The 24,647-nt window shown below is 36.5% G+C and overlaps 1 protein-coding gene across 5 annotated transcripts in view; it reads right to left on the reverse strand.

Annotated features, from left to right (window-relative positions):
• The window catches only part of lrch2 (leucine-rich repeats and calponin homology (CH) domain containing 2), a 117,636-nt gene that overhangs the window by 31,170 nt on the left and 61,819 nt on the right, over positions 1-24,647 (reverse strand). For 2 of the 5 annotated variants that reach the window (XM_088649027.1, XM_088649031.1), the window contains exons 9-16: positions 22,827-22,930; positions 16,209-16,276; positions 15,532-15,636; positions 13,922-13,999; positions 11,235-11,300; positions 10,042-10,090; positions 8,441-8,479; positions 7,889-8,023 (exon numbers count right to left, since the gene is read on the reverse strand). In XM_088649027.1, coding sequence (XP_088505153.1) covers positions 7,889-8,023; positions 8,441-8,479; positions 10,042-10,090; positions 11,235-11,300; positions 13,922-13,999; positions 15,532-15,636; positions 16,209-16,276; positions 22,827-22,930 — 644 coding nt within the window. The remainder of the gene's footprint in view (positions 1-7,888; positions 8,024-8,440; positions 8,480-10,041; positions 10,091-11,234; positions 11,301-13,921; positions 14,000-15,531; positions 15,637-16,208; positions 16,277-22,826; positions 22,931-24,647) is intronic. The other 3 variants (XM_088649030.1, XM_088649029.1, XM_088649032.1) reach the window with 3 other exon arrangements.

The following is a 24,647-nucleotide window of genomic DNA, read 5'->3' on the forward strand; positions in this document are numbered from 1 at the left end:
TTTAAGTGTGCCAACAATTTCGACACCTATCTGAGAAATAAAATTATTACTTATTAGAAATTAAACTTTTCCTTTAAGCAACTGCAATAGAATATTGTTTCCTATATTTCTGAGAACAAACTTAATAATCCGATGAATGAATTAACTAAATGGAAAGAATTAATAAGATGGACAATTGATGACTTTGCTTATAATGAGGCAAACCTGTTATGTTCTATTTGGTGGTCTTTATCATATACTGTGGAAATGAAACAAAATCCTGGACTGAGAAAAAGTGAGATCCATTCCCCTTTGAAAAATACAGAAATACTCACACAGAACAAATCAGAAAAGGTTAGAGAAGTTTGTTTTTTTCTATAAATCAGTGTGAAAAATCTTCCCAGGATAAGGTTCATTAATCTTCTACGCATCATTTCTGATGCCTACATACATAAAATAAAACAATTTGTTTTATTTTGATTGCCAAGGCATTTGTAAAACAGCACTGCAGCAATGCAAACTGACGTATAGCAACATACTTTACACCCATTCAACTGAATTCACACCAAAACAGAGTACATTTTTGTGGATAAGACTTTCCTCCTGTCCCAAGATAGTTATCACATAATTAAAATGCGAGCATAAAGCATGAGAATCTAATGCCCCACCTAGTCATTGTGTGTGAGCAGATAAGAACATATTTCATCGTATATTGCAAAACATCTCATAAAACCCTGTCTTTAGCATTCCTTGACCTGTGTTAAAGTCAAGGAAAAGACTGTATTTTCAAATGCATTCACAGAATTATGCATACACACACAAAGACAGTGCCAACACCAGAGTGCACTGGATCAGACCTTCTCTATTCTCATGCAGGTTTTAGCTTTCTTCACCCCTCTCCACTTTACACTTCCTGAGTGGCCTCTCCTCCTCCACTTTTCCAGCTTTTGTTCTCCAGTGCTAGGTAGGTTAATCGGACTGAGGTGTATGTGTGTTTCTGTCCTTGTGTGTGCCCTGCAATGGACTGGCATCCTATTCATAGTGTATCCCGCCTTGCACCTGTTTCCTGCCATGATGGGCTCTGTCTCCCAAGTGACCCTGAATTGGACAAAGCGTTTAGAAAATGGATGGATGTATCTTTCTTTAAAGGGTGAGAGAAACACATGGTACAGATTTGCAATGTTTTGTAAGTGACCTCTCTAGAGTATGAGAGCATGGGTAGTATGCAAAAAGACAAATTCCTAATACAATAAATTGTATATGACCAATAAAGTAATCTTAACAAAGTGCATCATGGGTTAAGCTTGAGTTACTGAGTTAATTTAGGTGTAAATTGTGCAGACCTGTTATCAGAGCAATGCCTGTATGTGATCCTGGATTAAGAGAAACAAATACACTCAGAAGAAATCAGAAAAGATTATAGAAGTTTGCTCTTTATACAAATAAAAAATTGTGCTGCAAAATAAGATAAAAAAACCTCCAACCCTTTCTCCTATCACCATCTAACAGAAAAGGATAACAAAATAAAGCAGAAGAAGGTAAAGAATTAGACAAACCACAGGAGCAGAAGAGGAAGTTCGTTGAGGGAGGTTACTGTGACCTCTCCTTCCACACTCCCTATCTCCATCCATTGCAAACCCACGGTATTATCCAGCCCCTGATGACTCCACTTTTACAGTATGTGCAGCTGTAAAATTTGTTTATAATATAATTATAAGGACCTATGTTTATTTGCTTGCACATGCAAAAACTTGAATTATATGGAATAAACGTACATATAAGTTTATGGAACTTAAGTTTACAGTATTTATTTTCATTAAAAGAACTTTTAATATATTAACGCTATTTATTTTATCATTAACAGTTTTAACAAAAAGGCAGAAATATCCCCTATTTTCTCTATAAGGTATGAAGTCCCACATTTGCAAAATCACCACTTCCGGAGACTTCAAGGTACCCAACCCTCATGAATACCGAGGTTTTATTAAAGTATTTTAAATTGGAATAAGCTTAAGTAAATCATGAACACGAATAATCATTAGCTCTTAGCTCCTTGTATCAAACTGAACTGTCTCAAGAACTGTTGTGTGTTAAAATGAAAATTTGGGGAGCAAGGAAAGGCAAAAATGGGAGAAAAATGACAAATTGTGTTTTGGGCTAACAAAATCTGAACTTTAATTGAACCTGGAATTTGGCAAAATGATGTAATTCGGAAAATTGTCTAATCAGTCTAGAGTAAAAATACTGACACCTATAGTACACACCCTTTTAAGAATTACTATATTGATGAGAGTGGCTGTTTGGACAACAACAGGGAGAAGCAGTAGAGGCTGAAAAGTTAAAAGCTGGGGCCAAATGGGCACCAGTAAAGACTAGAACCTTAGAAGCATGAAACACAGAGGAAAGAGAGGAGGGCATTTTGGAAGTGTAACAACAGTAAATTGTAATGAAAAAGGTATAGAAAGAATAAATGGATAAATGGGAGGGCAAAGAAAGCCTGGAAATTTGCAAAGAGGATCAAAGGGCCAGCTACTTTTTATTTTTTTGGTCAAATTGAGCAACGTGGAATTTTAAGGAAAAGCCATTCTGGTTTCTACATTCGGCAAACTAGAAAATGACTAACCACAGCAATCTGAGGCAGGAAAGAGAAAGAGGCGACAGCTGAACTGATGCATTATGTATACTGGTGCCTTGAATGAAATGGGTTTTCTGAGAGAAACTGTCCATAACAATTAAAAACATTGCAAAGATGAAGAATGGACGATAAGAACTTTAATGCCTTGAAACTGGAGTTTGTAATCCAGTGCCTAATTAAGGGGCTTAACGTCAACAAGCAGCAGTAAGAATGAGATGATGAGTTCATGTAGCAATCCTGGGGTGTTGGCGAAAGTGGAAGGGCTAGAGACAAGCTCTGAAATCAGAAGCGACAGACGCTGAATAGTGCAACATTTTGCTGTCTGAAGGCAAAAATGAGAAGTAAAGTCAGACTTCTGTGACAGGGATCGCTGCATAACTGGAAGGTGAGCAGTGCAGCACCAAAAACATGACAGTGGATTCTGAGAAATGTCAGAACAGCAGGTTGCAAAAATTTCACCCTCTGGTAGAAACCAGCTGGTATCAGTAGGAATTGACTTGTATATTAGTGCACACCAGCACTACGATAGACTGAACTAAAGGCTCACATTTAAACTGTAATAGAGGAATTTGCCAGGAATGGAAATCCTTCTATCACCCAAACTTTGCCAAATGCCATAATAAATTACATAAATTCAAAATGAGCAAAAACTGGCTTTTTGAGTTGGGGATTTGATTCTTTTTTCTTTAATCTTTCTCAATTGTCAGTTGCTTTTAAAAACCAGATGTTTAATGAAACTTCTCCAAACACTATGAAGCATCAATAATAGATTTCTGCACTTGCTTATAATACAACAAATATGTAGCATACAAGGTCTGACCCACTTATTTTTGGCAAAATTCAATAACCTGGTCAACAAATATACAAGTAGATTTCAAAACTCTGGAATTAAGGTTTAGATTAGGTTGTATAACCCTTATAAGGAATAAGCAGACATCTGATAATTTAAACTGCTTAATTTACAATAGATATTTTAGTCTGGTAAAGTCTAAACATTAAAAACAAATTCAATTAAAGACATCCCTAAAAAACAGCTTACTCATTTCTAACTGCCTGATAAGCTGATGACAAGCTCTATTTTTTGCCAGTCCTATGTTGTATTATAGCCGAGTCATTGTCAAATAGAAATCCTATTTCTCAGTGTTTAAAAAACAGTCCTGTGGGCCTCTTATTCAAATGGTCTGCTACATATTAACGTTTGAAAGTCTCTTCTACAATCAGTCAGTGGTTTCAGATACGCACCCTTCTGCAGTGCTTCTAAGAGTTTTTTAGAAAGCAGATCTCTCTTTAATCTTACTTCAACTTACTGTAATTATCAAGAAAAACATTGACAGTTCAATTAATTAATTACTTGGGTTTCAGTTACACTGGGAACACTACCAAAAGAAGCAATATTAAACTAATTCTTCTTTAAGTTAGGGACTCAACTCCCTAACTTTCAGACACTTGTTCACTCCACAATTCAGTGAGGGGACTGATCACTTGTACTGCTATGTTGCATATTCACTACAAGAAAGCTGTTTTTTAAAAATCCCCTCCAGTAGTGACTACAGGAGCTGGATGGAAAGCATTATGTTAAGCGGCAGAGTCTAGTGTTAGGGGTTCCACTGTCCTCTGATGTCCATTGCTGAAAAAGCACTTCATGTGGCTTCTCTAGTCTCTAGTTCTCCTGGCTTTGATCTTTTCAGTAAAAACAACTTCAAACCTTACATAAACCTTACTTATTCCTGGCATCTTAAAAATGCTGATAAATACAGAGCAAACAGAAAATCTCCAGGAACCTGGCACAGCACTGTAGAACACCTTCCCCAAAACAGGAAAGTTGTAAATCATACGGCTACTGACATGTTAAAGGTGAATAAAATGTTTGGAGGAAAAACGCCTGTAGTGTCCAAAACTGATTGGATTGAACACTGCCTCTGAATGGATAAGACACTGATACCCTGTGGAATGACTTCCACAGAGTACAGATTTTTCCAGTCCATGAGAAATTTGATTTCATGAACTTTGTGGTATATAGCTCAAACCAAATAGCATTGCAGCACCAAAGGAAATGCATGCTCTCAGATTAGCCTTATATCAGTCTTAAAAAATTGACTAGTAAATATTTGTACAAGAGTTAATGTGTATGTGTGTTAATGTAAAACAATTAGAATCATAAATTAAACAAGTTTATATTATTCAATTCTCCCTATAGGTCCAGGATTCTGATACACCCTGTACATAAAAAAATCACATTTTCCTACCACATCTTAATATTTTACTAATCACAAGTCCAAATGTTTTGTGTTAATGGATAATCCACTCATGAATTCATGGGCATTACCTGCTACAATATACTGTAGATTGCTAGCTGTAAGCCCTTTACAAGAAGTGTTTCTTAACAATCACATGATTGTAACCTCAATCACAGGTTCCAATTGCAGAACTACTGTCTTGAGGTAGCAGTGACTCAATTTGGATAACAAATTTCTAATGAAACAAATCCCAGAGTTCACAATACAAGCACATGATACTTTAGATTGCTGTTTTTGAATCAACATTATTTAAAACAAATATATAATCAACTTTACAGCCAAGCAAGCAATTATGAAATGATGAAAAGGTAATTGCCACCAAGAGCCCCAGCAGAGAAGCCTCATGTTGAGGAATGTAAATCAGATTTGTAAAAGAAATACAGAAGAATCCCATTTAAATGTGCTTACTCAGAATAACCCTTCGGAAGACATTTTAACTATTACAATAGGACTATTTTATTACACATATTTCTAACAATCTACTGTACCTTTAAGGAAAATGACTTAAACTCAGAGTTCACTGTTTATAGGTCATCACTAACAATGCCATCTATGATTTTGTGACCTACAGTGCCTTCCACACTGTAAGTATTGGGATAGTAAAGTACAAATTGCTACATATTATTACATAACATTATTAACATATTGGGCGGAGCAGTAGCTCTGTGGCTAAGGATCTGTGCCTGTGATTGGAAGCTTGCTGGTTCAAATCCTGCAGCTGGCAAAGAAATCCTACTCTGTTGGGCCCCTGAGTAAGGCCCTTAACCCCAACTGCTCCAGGTGTGGTGAACAATGGCTGACCCTGTGCTCTGACCCCAAGTTTCTCTCCCTATCTGTGTTTTTGTGTCTCATGGAGAGCAAGCTGGGATATGCGAAAAAAAGATGAATTCCCAATGCAAGAAATTGTATAGGGCTAATAAAACAACATTATTACATTAACATTTATATGAGTCAAAAGTACTGAATGTTACTTTTTATTACTGGGTATTCACTACCCCCATGTAGTGTAGTTAACGTTAAATTCAAAATAGAACGGTGCTGAATAGCTTAATTTGATTCTTCAGAGGCCCCAAGGGGTAAAGGGCTGGTAAACAAAAAAGGGGTGTATTGACTGGTGATGCTACCATTACAGTCTGCCAACGTCGAAGAACTACGGTAGCAATACAGGACAAGTACAGCTCATCAAAGCTGTAGAATCAAGATGAATGGGTGGATTCTATCAAAGTGGGTGTTTCTATAATAACATTTTTTTTACAGTAATTGCCAGACATATGTGTCATACAGTATGTGTCGGATAAAAACATCTTTGTTGTTCAAGAAGTGTTATGTGTCTAATTTAAAACATTGCTGTCATAAGTGAGTTTACAAAATATACAAATTTGAGATGCAAAGGCTAAATCATTTGCTCTTAATTCATAACCAGCAAACTGAAATGAAAACACATGGCCGAAGGTAAAGGGAACACTTAGATGTTGCAAATAAAAAACAAAGCACAAAACCATTCACCAAAGGCTCAAAGTAACTGCAATCCAGTACTAGACATTTTGAGCACAAAATATGGTTCTCACAATAGTTATTTCTTGTCCTAAATAGCTTAAGTCAAGTTAAAAACCATAACTGCTCCAAATAGTTTTTCCCTATCCCATTACTTTTCCTTCATTTATTGTGATAAAATGCTCTTTAACTAATTTTTAATAGCAGGTGGAAAGTGTTGTTCCCATGTATCAAAATTGAGATTATTTCATGAAACTTAATGATCAACTATTACTTATCTCTTAAGATCATAAAACACTATCACAAACACAGTATATTTTATAAATTAATGAAGAATTAAAAAGTCATTGGAGGGATCTTTTTCCAACAGTGCATATTTAGAAGAACTTGGCCATGGATGACAAGATATAATTAATTAAACAACAAGTGGAAAAGCATCACTCCAGGGTTATAATGTTGATGAGAATGCAGACACACAAGATGGTGGAACTCCACGTACTGTACAGTATCAAGATAATTCTTGACATTCTCTGTAACACCAGAGACAATAAAAATACATTAAGTACAGTAGATAATATTAATGTCAGTATAGACTGCAGTTAGAAAAAAAACCCATAACGCAAACAAAAAATTAAAATACCCATTTAAAAATGAATATATAATTAAATCACCTGTAAAGCAAAAAATGAACAGAAAGTGACTATTCCATAACTTAATCATTCTCAGCTATAGCAATGGAATACCCCACTGTTTGGAACAGTATACGTATGAAAGTGGGAACTGTGAGAAATGAGCACCCTCATCACATCCACAATCACCACACATTTTAATGTTTGCGCTACACATCTGTCAAATATGTTTGCCGACATCTATCGTACAGAATTGAGTCTATGTGTTGGAGGAATGGGAGATGAAAAAACAATTTACAAGTCTTGAGAATAAATGTGGAATAAACAACCAGGCAGTTTTATGCTTTAGAACATCCATTATTTGCTGGATCTACAAACCTAGTACAGATGGTCCATAGAAAAATATGCTACAGAATCAGAATTAAGGATAAAACTGTCATCACTCCTTTTAAATGTCTTTCATATGACCAGCACTAGCTGTCTTGTTAGGTAAATCACTTGAATTCACACACGTTCATATGCATACACTGCCAGGCTTGAAATTAAAACAAATTTCACATAATTTAAGGTGTCTACATTACTGAGTTTATTTTTTGGATTCTAGGTTACATTTCTATATTTAACGAGGTGTAAAACATAATTATTAGTGTGCAGTGCTCCATGAAAGGTTTGGAAAAATTAAAAAGGGTCCACACGCTTGAAGAAGTTGTGGACTGCTGTCTCAAAACACAAAAGGGTATAGACACAAGACTTTCAGGGTTCAACTGCAGCATCAAATCAAATTAGATTTGATGTGAGGCAATCATTTTGAAAATGCAAGGAAGGTGATCAAAGTCACTGTGCATAACAAATACCTTTATATAATCTTTCCTTAAGTATTTATTTCGCCTTCGGTCTTCACTGTGATACACTAGTGGGTGAGCATCAGGCCACTTTTGCACTGAATCTGTTTGGTCCTGCTTTGGGTTACCATCATCTGACCCTGAGGGCTGTAAAACAACCAACAAACACTTTCTCACAGGAAGCAAGCCTTCTGGAATTCCAAAGAAATGATTAAGGAAATACCTAACATATCTCCAAAGAGTCATATCCCCTCCTGAGATCCTAATAATTATTTTAAGGGATATTTATTTTGAAGATTAAGATTCTTTAAGAGAATGTCTTTTTTTTTTTAAAGAAATGTCAACATTATTGGGAAATCGAACACAGGACCACAGCACACATTTGCATTGCATTCCCAGTGCCAATTTTTCTCTGTAGATCTAAAAAAAAGTGAAAATGTCTTGGATCTGAAAAGGGCATGCAAACACAAGCCTTGCGAGGGAACACAGTATGAACTACATGAGCCTACATGAAATAAAAACAAAAGAAAATAAAGCTAAATTAAGTGAAAATGAATGAATGACCTCAGAGAATGGACTGTCTTCCTCAGCAAATTCAGGCTCCTTAAAAACAAAAAGGGAAGGATACAATTACATTTGGAAAACTGTGGCTCAGCCTGCTCAGTTCCAGCTATTACAGCACTATCAGTTTTTCTTAGCACCTCTGTAAATAATTTTAAGCAGCGTTAAGAAAAAGGCAGCTGACTTGGTTCACTATTTTGAATACTTCAAAGAGCAATTAAGTTATGAACACAATCCTTCAAGGACAACTGCATTTCTTTTAAATATTAGGTTAAAAATACCGTAAGCTCTTTAAGAAGGTAAGTATTCTTTATGAATACTTCTCTAAAACATTTCTCATACAGTATTCCTTTTAAGGAATTGTACTGTAAATCTCCTAAGAAATCATGTTTCTTTTTCCCTGTGGATTTTGAGATAAATATAAAAAATGGGTATATATTTTTCTCTGACTGAATAGTTGTGCTATAAATGGTTATACTGTAGTTGGTGTGCAGTGAGGACTTATGCACAAGGTCTCCTTGTACTATGCAAAATAGCTTACTTTGAAAAATCAAGAGTTCAATGTGCACTCAGCATCTCAGAACGCATGAGATTCTTTGTGTGGATGCCTTAATAATGTTTATGTTCACTGGGAAAAACTATCTTTTAATACTTCTGAGAAACTGTACAAAAAATAAAATGGAAAAGGTGCTTGTTCAATCACAAGTACTCCAGAGGCTATAGTAGAAATCATTTAAGGGGAAATGCACAGTTCTCCAGTTTGAAAGGTTAACTGTATAGCCTTTAATACTGACTTGTTGATTATATCAGAATAAAATATTCTACTTGTGTGTGTGTATTCCAGAGGCTTTAGCATTAACTCAGCTGTAGCCTTCATTGAATAAAACAGCACACATTAACAGTGCACAAAGAAATTAATTTGAAATGTGTTTTGTCAAGTTGTCCGACTGACTTGTGAGATTTTTTTTTCTCATCAGTCATTGGAACTGAAGCAATGAGTACAATTAATGTACTTTTAACAGGTTCCACATTGTTTTCATTGCCATCTGGTATGCTACAGTATGGATTTTGCTATAGAAGACAATTCCATAACATGAGACTCTATTTTGCAGGAAATCTGTGCTTTTGATTTGAAAGTTTTAAAGGTTCCTGAATTACATGTCAAAAAAAAAATAAAAACAAGATGTATCTAATGCTAACATGAAGATAATGTAACAATTCATTTTCTTTTTGCTACACATGATGAGTATGTAAAATAGAAAAACAACATCCATTAAAAAACAAAATATTTCCATTAATTTGAAATGAAGATGGGTGGGCATAAAAACATTGCTTCAACAGTTTTTTCACATAAATTGAATTTTCTCAGCAGTATGGGTATATTAAGTTTAATCTTGTGACATGCTATTAAAATATAAATGAGAACTTAGGCATCCTATCATTCATTACAGATAGTACCATAAACCATTTAATTACTGCACATGTCCAGATTTCACTTTTTAACAAAGAAGACATCTAGACAAAATCTGGCTAATTTAATCTGCTGTTATGCAAATGTATTGAACATCAAAAACAGAAATAGTATAACAGACTAAAAGCCATACCTGCCCTACCAGCAGAGACTCAGATGTGCTTCCCTCTTCCAATGATGTGCTTTAAAAAAAGAATAATGACAATCGTTATATGCATACAGTATGTCAAAAGAATGTTTATTTATTTTACAGGCTCCTGCCAGTGAAAACAATTTACTACGAAGTTAAGCAATGCCTGTAGACCCTGTTGTTGTGGATAATGGGCTCATTTCAGGACATCATTATTGTAATTAGCATTAAAGGAGGCTTCACACCTTAGCAATGCAGTCAGTGCCATTTGCTATCTTATGGAAAGTCATCAAAAGTTTAACATTTTCCTCAAATTTGGTGACAGTGGTAAAGAAAACAGGCCACTAACATCTGTGTCAAGATGATGCAAGCGCAGTTAATGGTGAACATCCTGCACAACTCTGATGAGCTTGTAGTTGCTCACAAGATGAAGGGCTTGGTACTGGATGTGGGTGGACACTGCAAAAGAGGGGTTCTCACTACAAAAAAAAAAAGGCTCACTAAAATCAATGTGTTTATGCGATTCTAACGCATTCCTGCATGTATCTAAAGTGTCTCACCAGAACCTTCCTGTGGCTTAATTCCAAATCCAGTTGCCCTGTTACAGTTAAAAACAGAATTACACTGTGGAATTTACATCCAATATTCAAAGCCTTGAGGCAATAGCTAGGAAAAGCTTCATTAAAAAGTATAAATCTTAAAACCACACACTTGAAGTGACTACTTGAAGTGACTACTTGCTCAAGAGTACGGTACAATGGCACGGACCCACCTGGGATTTGAACCCACCACTTTCCAGTTACAAGCTCTGCTCCACACTGCTAAATGCAGTGTTTAAATTAAAAGTTATTTTGAACATATAGTTCATACTGTTAATTATAACAAATAGTATTAAAATTGATAATACATATTTCCAATGTTATAGTAAACACTTCCATCATATGAACTGAATTTTTGATTTAGTGATCTAGTGTTTAAACTGGGAATGCAGACTGGGAAATATCACTAGTGTACACAGTTTTTAATTGCATTTAAAATAAATGACTCCTGTCAAGTTTTAGACAGTAAAAGAAGGGATTGAGGAACAACCATCTTACTGCTGGTAAAGTGCATACAATATTAGTAATGGAATAATTCATATCAATAAAGGAAGATTAATTTCTCATCTTAAAGCCACAAGATGTATATTTCCTTACCTTCGGATGGATCTTGCAGGTGACTTCTGTCTACTGTTTGGGCTGCTTCCAGAATGACTAAGAAATCTAAAAAAAATATCCAGATTATATGGGTCAATAAAAAAAGATTTTTAAAAGTTTCAACAAACATAAAACAGAACTAGAAAGAAACTACAGTAATAAAGCTTAAATTCACAACAAAAAGTAGAAATGCAGACTTTCGACTACTGAGCCTTGTACAGGTGTGAATAAGCACAAGTGAGCAAAAATATGTCCCACCTGACTGACTATGTTAGTCATAGGAAGAAGAAAAAGGGTACCTACATCATTAAGGAGGGACAATTGTGAAGTTTACACATCTCGCGATAACACAGGCACTGCTGTATATCAGTTGTGTTAGTATACCAATATTCACACAAAAGATGCTTTTGTAAATCACGAAAGTCTCTGCATAAGTCAAGAAACCGGGTACTGGAGACAACTTTGTTGTAATGTTGCTTCATATTTGAATTGAAGAAACAGCACCCAAAACGTATTTCGTTGTCTATACTGCTAAAAAAAGATCTTTCACAATCACTGTTGTTTCCTTGCAGAAACAGAAAGCTGGCAGATTATCATTACTATATAATTATAATTATACCATTATATAATTAATAGGGAGAAACTTTCTCAAAACATTTAGTCATGTCTAAGAAGTGTGTCCTGTCATACAGGGCCAACAATTACAGGCTACGTGAGAATTTAATAAAAATTCTAGTCAAAGGAGTATTTGCTTCAAAGGTTTGCATCATCCGGCCCAGAGGTTCACTCTTTGAGACACACAAAGATTTAATAAAGAGGTGTGGCACCATTATGAGTTTATTTTTAGGTGTATCAACCATATACTCACAGAGTGAATGAGACCACAAACTAACTTCTTAAGCTTAGAAATCAAGTACTATTAATAATTAATTGCTTACACTTATACAATGCTTATCTGGACACCCCACTCCAAGCGCTTAACAGGTAATGGGGACTCCCCTCCACCACCAATGTGCAGCACCCATGTGAATGCGACGGCAGCCATAGTCCACCAGAATGCTCACCACACATCAGCTATCAGTGGGGAGGAGAACAGAATGATGGAGCCAATTTATAGATGCGGATTATTAGGAGCCCATGGTAAAGGCAAAGGGGAAATGTAGCCAGGACAACAGGGTAACACCTCTACTCTTTTTGAGCAACGCCCCTGGAATTTTTAAAATGACCACAGAGACTTAGGATGTTGGTTTTACATCTCATCCAAAGGACAGGGCCTTTTTACAGTATAGTGTCCCCGTCACTATTCTGGGGCATTAGGACCCAAACAGACTGCAGGGTGAGCGCCCCCTGCTGGCCCCACTAACACATCTTCCAGCAGCCACCTTAGTTTTTCCCCAGGAGTCTGCCATCCAGGTACTGACCAGGCTCACACCTGCTGAGCTTCAGTGGGTTGCCAGTTGTGAGTTGTAGAGTGATATGGCTGCTGGCTAGTCCAACATGCCTTAACCTAGATGTACGCACAGTTATAAAATGACACTAGTATTTTTTTACAGTTTTATTTTACTGTTTACTTATTAAACAATACCTCAAATCCAGAAGTAAGCCTGCTATTTTTTTATTCAAGAGTATAGGAATCATATGAAAGGTAGTGCATGTTTTAAACAAAAAAGGGGCATAGTTTAATGTATTTTTGTCATCACATTCAAGAAAAAATGTGTTTGCTACTTCTTATCAATTCCATTTGCCATTAAGGGGTAATTTAAAAATATTCAGGCTGGAGAAACATTGAAAACAAAATTGCTAAAGTATTGGAATTTAAGGTTGACTTCAGAAACCAAATTTAATCCAAGCTGGAGCTAGACTGAAACCATGTATAAGTCAGCAAAACACTTACAAGAAAAAAAAATCTTACTGACTTAACTATAAGTATTTGTAACAAACACTGAACATGATTTTACACTTCTGAAAAGGTACTGTGCTGCTAGTGCAAATATTTTTTAAAATATATACTGAGAGCCAATAAAAATACAAACGAGTTTGTGTTGATATATATATACACATATATATTTTAACTACCTAAAACTGCCAACAAAGATAATAATCTCAATTTTTTTAATCCATTATTTTTTTTATAATCAATGGAGATGAAGTGTTTAATAGCTAAAAATAATAACAGATCATTTCACTTAAGAGTTTAACTGGAACAAATACTGCACTGGATGTATGCATAAAAACACTTTTCTTTGTAAATGCACTGTCGGAACTTCCTTGGCTGGGATTAAATTAAGAATGTCAAAACATATGCTAATTGCCAAGTACTAACCCCTCATGGCTGCTCTTTGTTTACCTCAGACTTCCTGAATCCCCCGCAGTAGAGGCCTACCGTCATGTTAGGGACTTGGAATGCTTTGGCTGGCACGTTGGCGGACATTAGGATGTGTTCTGAGCACAATGTTTTATAGAAAAAAGCAAAACCCTTAAGATCTAAGCATCCCGTCCACAATGTGTGTTAAATGACTGGGTTTGGAGAAGAAGGCACTAGCATATTTTTCTGTTAATTCCTCACTAAAGTATCCAGGACTTGAAACAAGGCCCTGACTCCCGACACCTAGCCATAAAGTAACCCCGACTCCTCCACCAGCACACACCCCATTTCGCCCTGCACACCCCCAACAATTGGCCTATACCTGTGTGCTCGTCCTGTAGGTCTCCGTCTGTGGATAAGGCTCTCACTGAATGTTGCTCTACAAATTAAGGACCTCCGCCTGCATGCCATGTGCACCCATCACACACAAAGAGCAGAACAGTAAAGAAGGAATGGAAAGAGAAAAAGAAAGAAGAGAGTAATGTAGATGAGGAAAGGAAAGGAAGCGGTTAGTACAGAGAAAGAAGAGGAGCCTTCAAGCCCCCGGGCAGGAAAATCAGCGCCTCTGTAAAAATGCTTCACCTCTCCTGGCTACATTTACATCACCGACGGGATTAATGGTGTTAAGAGACTTTCAAAAATAAAAGCACAGTTAGAAAGGGGGGATGAGCTACAAGGAAATTAAAAATGGCCATTTTTGCTAATACACATATTATACACATTTCTCATAAGAAATTAAAGTACCGAACATTAATTAAAACCGGCCTGTTAAGTCATTTATCTTTTGCTGCACAGCTCCAGTGCTGGACAGGCTATAGTTTCGGTTTGTTCTCATTCCACCTGAGCTCTTAACAGGCGAATCTTTTTTCAAAAACTATGTTTAAATTCTATTGATAAATGAATGCATTTTTACAAAGTAAAAAAATATATATATATCCCACTCAACCAATCACCAAATTATCATATTGACATTACTGTGGGTAATTTAACATCCCCAGGTTTTATGATGATTTCATTAGATGTCTAAGTCTGCTGGGGTTGTGGCCTTCCATTACTGGACTTGTGCACTTCTGAGCAATTAAACAGTCTCTTCCTCCTCTCTGTTCAAGACTTCCTAGAATCAGTGTGGTGCGTGTTAGTCAGGCACTGAACAAAGTGACATGAAGAAAATGACGCTTGGAGTTTGTAAACATTGTTGGGAGCATAAAACTAAAAACTAAAACTAAAAACTAAACTCAAGTGTAAGGATTTTGTGAATAGCAATCTTAGGCAGGCCACACTATTCAGAAAGACCTTGAGAAAGGTAGGCTTTCATTGCCAGCTCTAAACCAATAGAGGCACTGGATATTAAACTTTTTCATGTTGACCATAGCACAACATTGAACCAGGTTTTATTTAAATGAAATGATCTTATCCCCCTTATTTTGCCTGCTGTTTATTAATATATCACCATACCTTGTATTGTCAGTTAACCAAGAAAACATAATACTGATCAGCTACTCACATGATCCGAAACATGGAAGAATTCTTAACAGCCATTACTGGCAATGATGCAAAAATATACAGTACATAGTGAAACTGTGTCAATAATAACCCATTTCATAGCCTGTGTTTGACAGTGTGGTTAGGATGCAGAGATTCAAAATTTCATTACAAAAGATTTTTGGGATCCTGGCCTGATGCTAACTCAGGTTCGATCAAATTGTCATTTTGATTATGATAATAAAGCAACAGCATTGGATTTTGCATCACTCATCTTACATATTTATTTCAGTTTTGAGATTGCTATAATATTGCATCCTGCCTCAAAGTGCCCCATTATACTATGTTGTCTGTTGGGAATCTTCCATGACTGACTGTTATAGATCAACAGAAAGAGGTCCAAGAGATGGTGGTGATGCTCAGCTGGCTCTGAACAGTTCTGAACTGTACCTGTTCTGTTGCTCCTGCTGCAGTAACTGAACAGCTATTTTCCGCAGATCAATAACCTCCTTCAGCTCATCCTCCTCTTCGGCATGCTGCTGTTCTTTATCAGAACTAAAGTGCATTAAAAGTGAAATGTCAGGAACTACAAACATTAAGAGGCTGGATTCCGAGGCCTAGTCCTCAGGATCACTCTTAGTTTTTAACATCTTAAAATGGCAGATTTTTCCTTCTTTTAAGTTTAAGCAAAACAAATAAATCTTTACAGTTTGCTAACTGTTGAGCACGGGCAGGAATTTATTAATATCAGACACCTGAGCCCAGATTAAAGAAAGTTTAACTCTCCCCCCAAAATTTCAAATGTTTCAGTTCAGCCGGTCTAGACGTCTTGTTTAGTCTACAATAGAAAGAACTGCATGTGACTACAAGGGGAACATCTCCACTCCAGACTCCTCAGTGAAGGTGCACAAGCCGAGAATCATACCCAGGACCTGTAGCTGCAGTAACCGTCACCACTGCAGACTTAAGCACAGTTTAAAATTGGATGTAATTAAGTTAGCACTCCAGTTTATGGGTTCGGTTTTGCTAAACAATGATTAGCTTACTTTAAAAGTAAAGTAGAAATCACAGGGGTCCTGGGATCAGCACTGAAAACCCCTGGATGAGCAATTCATTGCCCTTCTTACCCAGATTCCTCTTTCCAGCTATCCTTCTCCTCCAGCTGATTTGATTTACCCAGTACCCTCTCGAGTTCCTACAAAAGAAAAAAGCAACAAAAATACATTTTTGTGTTTCGAAAGATAACTGCACCAAATTCACCACAAAACCATTTTAAAACAATTATCTACTATAAGCAAAGCGTTCGTTTTCTTGATTGTAAGAACGATTTTCAATAAGTTAAGGGAATCTTAATCGATCATTTCTATAGGTTTCTAAAGAAGTTTCCATTTGCACAATAAGAATTTTCTACTAGCATTTTAAATCCTGAAGCAAGTCACAAAACCCAGTAACTGGTAAATCAAACAAAACAGAGGGATGAAGGAAAGAAATGCTGCATTTAATTTGTTTCGGCTGTAAGCAGTATATGAAAGCAATTGCATGAAATGAAGAAATGCTTACAAATAGTTGGAACAACTAAAAAGTGGACACGAAGGTGAAGAGCAGAACTTTGGCGGCCCATAGGTCTAAATTGTTTTTTGATGTGTGGTTCTGTATGAAGAAAATATGATCAAAAACAGATGTACAATAAGAATTTACACAAACACCGTGATTTTGGTATGAAAGCCATGATCATGGTGTACATCTGTTTTTGAGCAGATGTAGGCCCTGCAAGCCATCCATTTTACTAACAGGTTCATCCAATTCAGGGTCGCAGGGAAGCCGGAACCTGTCCTGGCATAGAATGGGGACAAGGCAGAATACATCCTGGACGAGACGAGCTGTAGGGCACGCACAGATACAAACACACTCACGCCAGGGTGAATTTCCCCAGAAGTCAATTAACCTACTGTACCAGTAGGGTTTTGACTGTAGGAAGGGAACCGGAGCACCCGGAGAAAACCCAGGAAATACAGGAAAAACATATAAACTCCATACAGATGGAGTCTGGAATTGAATCCAAGGCCCCAGAGAGAGCAAGAGAGCAATGCTAACCACTGCACCACTGTAGCACCTACAAGCCTTTATATCTTTACTTATTGAAACACCCAAATGTCAACTTCCAATGGATTAAAATTTCTTTTTACTATTTTTATCCTTGCACTGTTTTTTCAGCAATAGTAACTCTGAACAATAATAAAAAAGCTGATTCCTTTTTGAAAGCATGGAGTTAAAGGAACATTTTAATGGAACAAAGAAATATAAAGTAACATCTTCCACAGCTACTCACAATGGCATCAAACAGCATGAATAAAAATGTTTTGAAATCTTAACAAATTGAGTTAGGATTCAGAAGTGACTGTGCAAAGAAACTGTCAGATAGCATTTGACGTTTGTGATGCACTGACACATTTTTGCTCCAGAACTACAAGGGCATTCATTACTTTATAGAACTTTAAATGAAAATGGCTCAATATAACTCCTCCTTGTTTAAAATATTCAAAACTGAAGTAAGGCTAAAATAATACCACATCTATAAAACACAAATAATGGTAAAAACCATCACAGCAACACAGTTGATGCAGCCAAGTTATTGCTTTCCATAACAACTAAGGAGTAATTTTCAAATTAAACTGAATTTGCAAACCATAATAACAGGTGTTTCTGCCCTGACAAATTTTACTTGTAAAGGAAAAATAATCCTATGCGTGCTGTACTTGTTGCTGGTGATACAGCAATGCAGGTGCCACACCCAGGACCTACATTGTAGCTGGTTAATAAAGAAAAGAAGCAAGAAGAAGCAAGAAGAAATTAATGGGAAAATATCACCATCTGTTGGCAATCTAACAACACTGAATTCTGAATTCAAATCTGTTCCTTGGAACTTCTTGTGTACTGGTTTCATTCCAACTAAAGGCTTCATTACTAGGATTATCTGGACCCTTGAATGGAATATTTTGTTGGTTAGACTGACTGTCTTTTCAGCTCTTGAAAAGTGAGATACATATTGGAAATTATTCCTATACGAGCTGTGGAGCTTCAAAATTCCTTGCGTTTAGATAAATAAGTTGACACGGCGCCTAGAATTTAAGCACTCAGGACCATATGAAACTAATAAAGCCAAGCTTCTCATGAAAGCATTAGAGATAACAAAAGTCCCACTTGAGGGCGTAGCTCTAATTCATACCCTATTAACCCTTGTTTATAACTGAACCAGGGTAGAGACATATGACTAAATAAAGCAAGATGAGCACAGAGAGAACTTTGTAGATATTGGCAAAACTACTCAAAACCTAGATAATTTTGAAACCATAAACTGATTGTAAAATAGTTAATACATATGCAATTAACAATTAATAATTTCTATTAAGAACAAAAGAAACACTGTAAATAAGGAGAGCAATCTGACATGCTTATAGCTCGTTTAATTCCTAGTAGGTAATAGATTCAACCGTCAATTTTAGAGTTGCTCAAAAATATACGTTATGAGCTTTGTCAACTTAGCCGAGTAGATTCTTCCAGATGCCCACAACCTTATGTGTAAAAGCTACCCCCAAATAAATGGCTTCCAATAATTTGGTGAATTAGGTTGAATTGGGTTCCCCATCTAAGACTGTCGTGAACCACTCCCCCTGTTGAAGAATTTAAGGTTTAATTCCTGTAACCCAGAAAATGTTTCTGGTTGCTATTCTCTGGACTAATTCAAGAGAAACATTATTACTTATTATGTGGTGGTACAATTGAGCAAAATATTCTAAATGAGTTCTTACTAAGGCATTGTACAACATAACATTACTCTAAGGAGCAATTGTTATATGAAAAGGCTTAAATCCTAAACTTTTGTTTATATATGCCATTTGTCTTTTCTGTGTTCCCACATTCTCTTGAGGAATTGTCTCAGTGTTTCCCATCTTAACAGTTTGTTTTTGCTGCCTGCACTTGTCTACATTAAATGTCAGCTGCCAGGTGTTTGACAAGTTCTGAATTTTGTTTAAAAACATCTAAATATCACTTTTTTGCTTTTGCAATGTACTCTAAATACTTGCATCACAAGCTTAACAATCTTACTTACGACATAGGAATCTAGATAATTCATACTAATTAAAAAAAGCAGTGGCCCTAATACAAATCCCTGTGGTAATGCACTAATTACATCACCTCACTTTAAGCATTCATTTCTTAACTGTACGTCTCCTATCTATTAACCAGTTCTCAGTCAAAAACATGCAATATTTTGAAAGCCTATTGCTTTAAATAGATCAATTCACACATGAGTATATACTTTAGCAAAAGTTTTCTGAAAATGTAAATATACTGTACTTTTTATATCTCATAAAAATAAGTTGCAATGTTTACTTTTATAAATCCATGTCAACTGGTCTCTTGAATCCTATTGAACACATAACACTCCAGCTTAGTTATAATTATTAATCAATTTTCTAAAATGTTCTTCCAATTCAGAGTCACGGGGGAGTTGGAGACTATCCCAGCAAGCAACAGTCGCAAGGCAGGGTGCACCCTGAAAAGTCCATTACAGGACAGATACACCAACAAAAACACACTCACACCAATATTCATTAATATTAACACACTCACAGTCAATATTCCCAGAACCCAATTAACCTATCATACAGGTTCGGGACTGGGGGAGTAAACAGGGGCACCTGGAGTAAACTCAAGCGAACACGCGGAGAACAGAAAGAATTAAACTTAAGAGCCGCAGCACTCTGAGGCAGCAGTGCAAACCACTGCACCACCATGCCGCTCTTAGTTATAATTATCTTCTCCATAATTTTGTTGTAATAGCATTAAGGTTTATTTGTCTGTATTTTACGTGGTTTGGTTAATGAGTTAAAAGAAGATCTCATTATCTTTAGTTGACTGTAAAATTAACTATATATTCAGGTGTGGGTTTGACCTGATTTGCCCTATAAAAAAATCACACAATGTTGGGTACCTGCTCTTCACAACAGAAAACTATTGAAGAGCAATATGGCCCGATCAAAAGAGATTTCAGAGGACCTCAGAAGAATTGTTGAAGCTCATAAGACTGGAAAGGGTTACAAAAGGATTTCTAAAGGCTTGGGCCTCCATCAGTCCACAGTCAGGCAGATAGTTTACAAATGGAAGAAATGCAGCACCGCTGTTACTCTCCCTAGGAGCGGGCGTTCTACATAGATCACTGCAAGGGCACGCCGTACAGTCCTCAAACAGGTGAAAAATAACCCTAGAGTGACAGCTAACGATCTGCAGGCATCTCTTGCACTTGATAATGTCTGTGTTCATGAGTCTACCATGAGAAAAACTCTGAACAAGAGTGGTGCTCGTGGAAGGTTACCACGGAGGAAACCACTCCTGTCCAAAAAAAACATTGCTGCTTGTCTCAAGTTTGCTAAAGACCACCTGGATGTTCCACAGCACTCCTGGAACAATGTTCTGTGGACATATGAGACAAAAGTTGAACATTTTGGTTAATGTACACAGCGTTATGTTTGGAGAACAAACACTGCATACAAACACCAAAACCTCATCCCAGCTGTGAAGCATGGCGGAGGGAGTATAATGGTGTTGGGCTGTTATGCTGATTCAGGGCCTGCACAGCTTGCAATCATTGAGGGACCAATTAATTCCAAATTGCATCAGGAAGTTCTACAGCAGAATGTCAGGGTGTCTGTCTGTGATCTAAACCCCAAAAGAAGTTGGGTCTTGCAACATGACAATGATCCAAAAGACAGGTGTAAATCAACAACAGAGTGGCTCAAACAGAAGAAATTCTGTATTTTGAATGGCCGAGTCAGAGTCCTGACCTCAATCCCATTGAAATGCTGTCGAGTGATCTGAAGCAGGCCATTCAAGCAAGACATCCCAAAATATACATGAACTGAAACAGTTTTGTATAGAGGAATGGGCCAAAATACCTCTTAACTGCTGTGCAGGTCTGATCAGCAGCTACAGAAAGCATTTGGTTGAGGTTATTGCCAATAAAGGAGGTTCCACTAGTTACTAAATATAAGGGTTCACACACTTTTTCCATCAATGACCTTGATTGTTTAAACCATTTGTTCAATAAAGATATGGTAATGTAAAATCTTGTGTGTGTTGTTTGTAAAAAAAGACTTGTCGCCATTTATGCAAAATTCCATATGATTCCTAAGGGTTCACAAACGTTTTCTCACAACTGTGCATCTGATTCTTGTATGCAAATATTGCATAATGCAGAAACTTGTCTTTCCCTTGCATACTGTATTAGAATTTTCTTCCTAAGTATAAAGAAAAGTTTTTTTTATATCTCTGAGACAATCTTTTACTGTTCCTTTGCAGTTGTAATACTGAAAAACAAATTCTACTTATTTTAGCCTTCAGAGCAATATTTGTTTCTATCTCCTCATACTCCTTTTATTTAATTGTGAAATAAATTAACTTACATTTGGGATGAATATGTTCCGTACACCAAGCAAAACAATTTTAAATTCCTGCAATTCATTCTTTACTGATTCTACAGTTTATACATCTTCTCTCATTCTACTTATATTAAAGTCATATAATATACAGTAACTCTCAATTCTTCCTAGCCTGTTTTCTTTAAACCTTTCTTCTAAACTCTCCCTGTGAAGTTTCAAAATGTATTTCAAACCATATCCCAACTATGATAGACGTTCCCGAATGGTTCTCTCACCTGTGTTTTTCTAACCTTAGTTCAATACAGGAATTTCCCTTTGGTAGATGCTCTCACAAACTGAGCAAGAAAGGAATCATTAGCCATGTCTACCATTTCAGTTTCTGCTTCTGACATTCCCCATTCTTCCCAGTCTATATGGGAAAACTTGAGCTTTCTATAAATCTATGTTAAGTAGATGGATAAAGCTACAGTGATTTTTCAATGTCACGTTTGCCTTTAACTCACCTAACGTAAGCACCTCACAAACAAGACACCTACTGTATGGCTCTCACAACCACCACACCCACAGCTGAGGGGCCATGGCTCTTGATGGAGAAGCACAAAACAAATCTGTAGCTGAGTGGGAGGTGACCACTCTTTAATTAAAAAGATTGCCCAAGTAATAATAGCAAGTTACATGTTGCCGCCTCAAAGCCTTCCTCAACTTCAAAAAGGCTCTGTCCTAACACAAAAAAAAGAAGGCACAGGATTTCTAGAAGAATTTCTAGACTGAGAAGCATGAAATATTCACACCGTGTTGCTCTGCCTCAAGCAGTACCTTAGCATTGCTTGTATACCTAAGATAAGCAATGGGGTAGCCTTTTGCCCAGAGAGAAGGGACAAATTACTTAAGAAAAGTGATGAGAGGAAAAACAAAAAATAGTCTAGCCTGCCAAAATGCAACACAGACAACAGCTTCAAAAGAATTGAAATGCTTAGTTATCACACATTCTTTTGAAAAGTGTGTGGCTTTGACGAAGAGACACCTATTGGCAACATATATGAAATGAGAAGTTTACACTTCACGGCTGCACTAAAAGTAAACAACATTGGATGTTGCAGATGATGAAACGTGAAGTTAAACAATTTGTAGGATTGGTACATGCTAAGAACTGCTGTTAATGTTAGTTATTTCACATATATTTTATCTGCTTTCCGGTTTTTAATTTTTGCCAATGAAACATTCCTATTTTTGTTTTTATTTTAAAGATCTGCACTGTACCCAATTTAATTTCCCGTGTGTGGAAAAGGAATCTTTAACTCCTACCTTTATGCAGGATACATATTGACCACTGAAGTGAACATCGCTGGCTTCAGAAAGGGGTGTGTCCTCCTCTGTATTGGGGTCAATGTAGTCATAAGGCTCCTGATCTGAGAAACGACAGGAAGGACAGAAAGATGTCTCTAAAAATTAAACTTAACAGGCAGCAGTTTGCCAGACGCATTTGTAAATACAATGCTCCTTCATTTGCAACCACCGAGTTCTCAAGTGCACTTAAATATACTGTCCAACAATTGCTAGGGATACCCAAGTAATCATGCCACTACACTTTACCGCATGCAAATTAGATTATGTTAATAGCATGTTAATAGTATCCGGAATCACCTTGTAAAACCGCCAGGTGGAGCTAATAAAGCTTAACCTCTCATGTACAGCATTTGAGCTGTGACCAGAAAACACCCGGTTTTGAATCCCGATCACTACTGAGGGACAATCTTTATTCAATTAAGAATTTAAGTTGTATGCGCTTTAGACTTTTACATTTAAACTGTGTATTACAGCATGTTAATCATTATAAATTAAAAAGTTTTTTTTTTTATGAAAGCAATATTGCTCAGTTGGACAAAAGTACACAACCTACCACCTTTATCATAAATATTTTAGTTATGCAGAAATATTTTATGCATCAAAGTCTTTACCGAAGATATTACTAATAGTATTAATAATGAATGACCTTGGACAAGCTGTAAACTCAAAGTATTACTCTGGTCCACTGAATCTCCGATTCACCATGCCTTTCACATGCTCTTAAACAATATCAATTTAGGAACATAAACATATTATATAAACAGTATATTGCTGATATTGGTATTTTCAAGAAAAAATACACACCAGTATTCCATTTCTCCCTAAGCATTTTAAGCATTAAAGTCTTACATGTGGTTATTTCTGAAACGTTTTTACGTGCTCCTTCTGACCATATCACTGTACGTTTAAATACTTTGTGAGAAAAGTGATAGTTTTAAGCTTTTCTGCAAATACGCTCGTTATCAGAGTAAACAAAAGCATACTTTTAGAATTTGATTAATAGGGAATATAATATGGAATCATGTATCTAAAGAAATTAATAACGATATAATTATATTCATGTACTGTAGCACAAACAGTAGTTTACAGTACAGTTTACATCATATGTTTATGTTCCTAAATTAATATAGTTTATGACCTTCAGTTGCGTTATGCTCCTCTTCTTTTTATGCTCAGCTACTAAATTTCCCTTTAGTTGTAAAATTCCATATAAATATTCAATACTAAGAGAATTAAAACGTGCACAGTAAAGAGATTAAATTATTAAATCTTTTCACTACCGACCAATGTACCACGAGTTGTCATTTTGGCCAACCAATCACGTACCGCAGTATAACGTAGGCAGTTGAGTGCAGTACAGGTTTGTACCGCGCACTTTGAATGGCTGCATCTGTACTCCATAGAGCAACCCAGAAATTGAACCCAGGGCCCCAACACTGTGAAGCAGCAATGCTAACCACTGTGTCACCATGTTGTCCCAAGGAATTTTATCTTGAATGTAAATGGGACAATCCATATTATTACAAGGATGTGAAGAATATTTCAGCTTTGGTAGCTGAGCTTGCATAGAATAAGATGAATGGTGTATTTAATACTGTGATCTGCATCTTCAGCTTCTGACAAGATTCAAAATCACTCTATGAGTGCTCCTTCCGGTGCATTACTACATAGTGTGGTGCTTGACTGCTGCAATATCATGCCATTAAAATCCCCCCCAGGCCTTTACTAATCATGGCCTCCTCATAATCCTCCATAAATCTCATGTATAAATTGGCTTCA

Source organism: Lepisosteus platostomus, chromosome 10 (genome assembly GCF_059453375.1).
Source record: "Lepisosteus platostomus isolate fLepPlt1 chromosome 10, fLepPlt1.hap1, whole genome shotgun sequence".
NCBI lineage: Eukaryota > Metazoa > Chordata > Actinopteri > Semionotiformes > Lepisosteidae > Lepisosteus > Lepisosteus platostomus.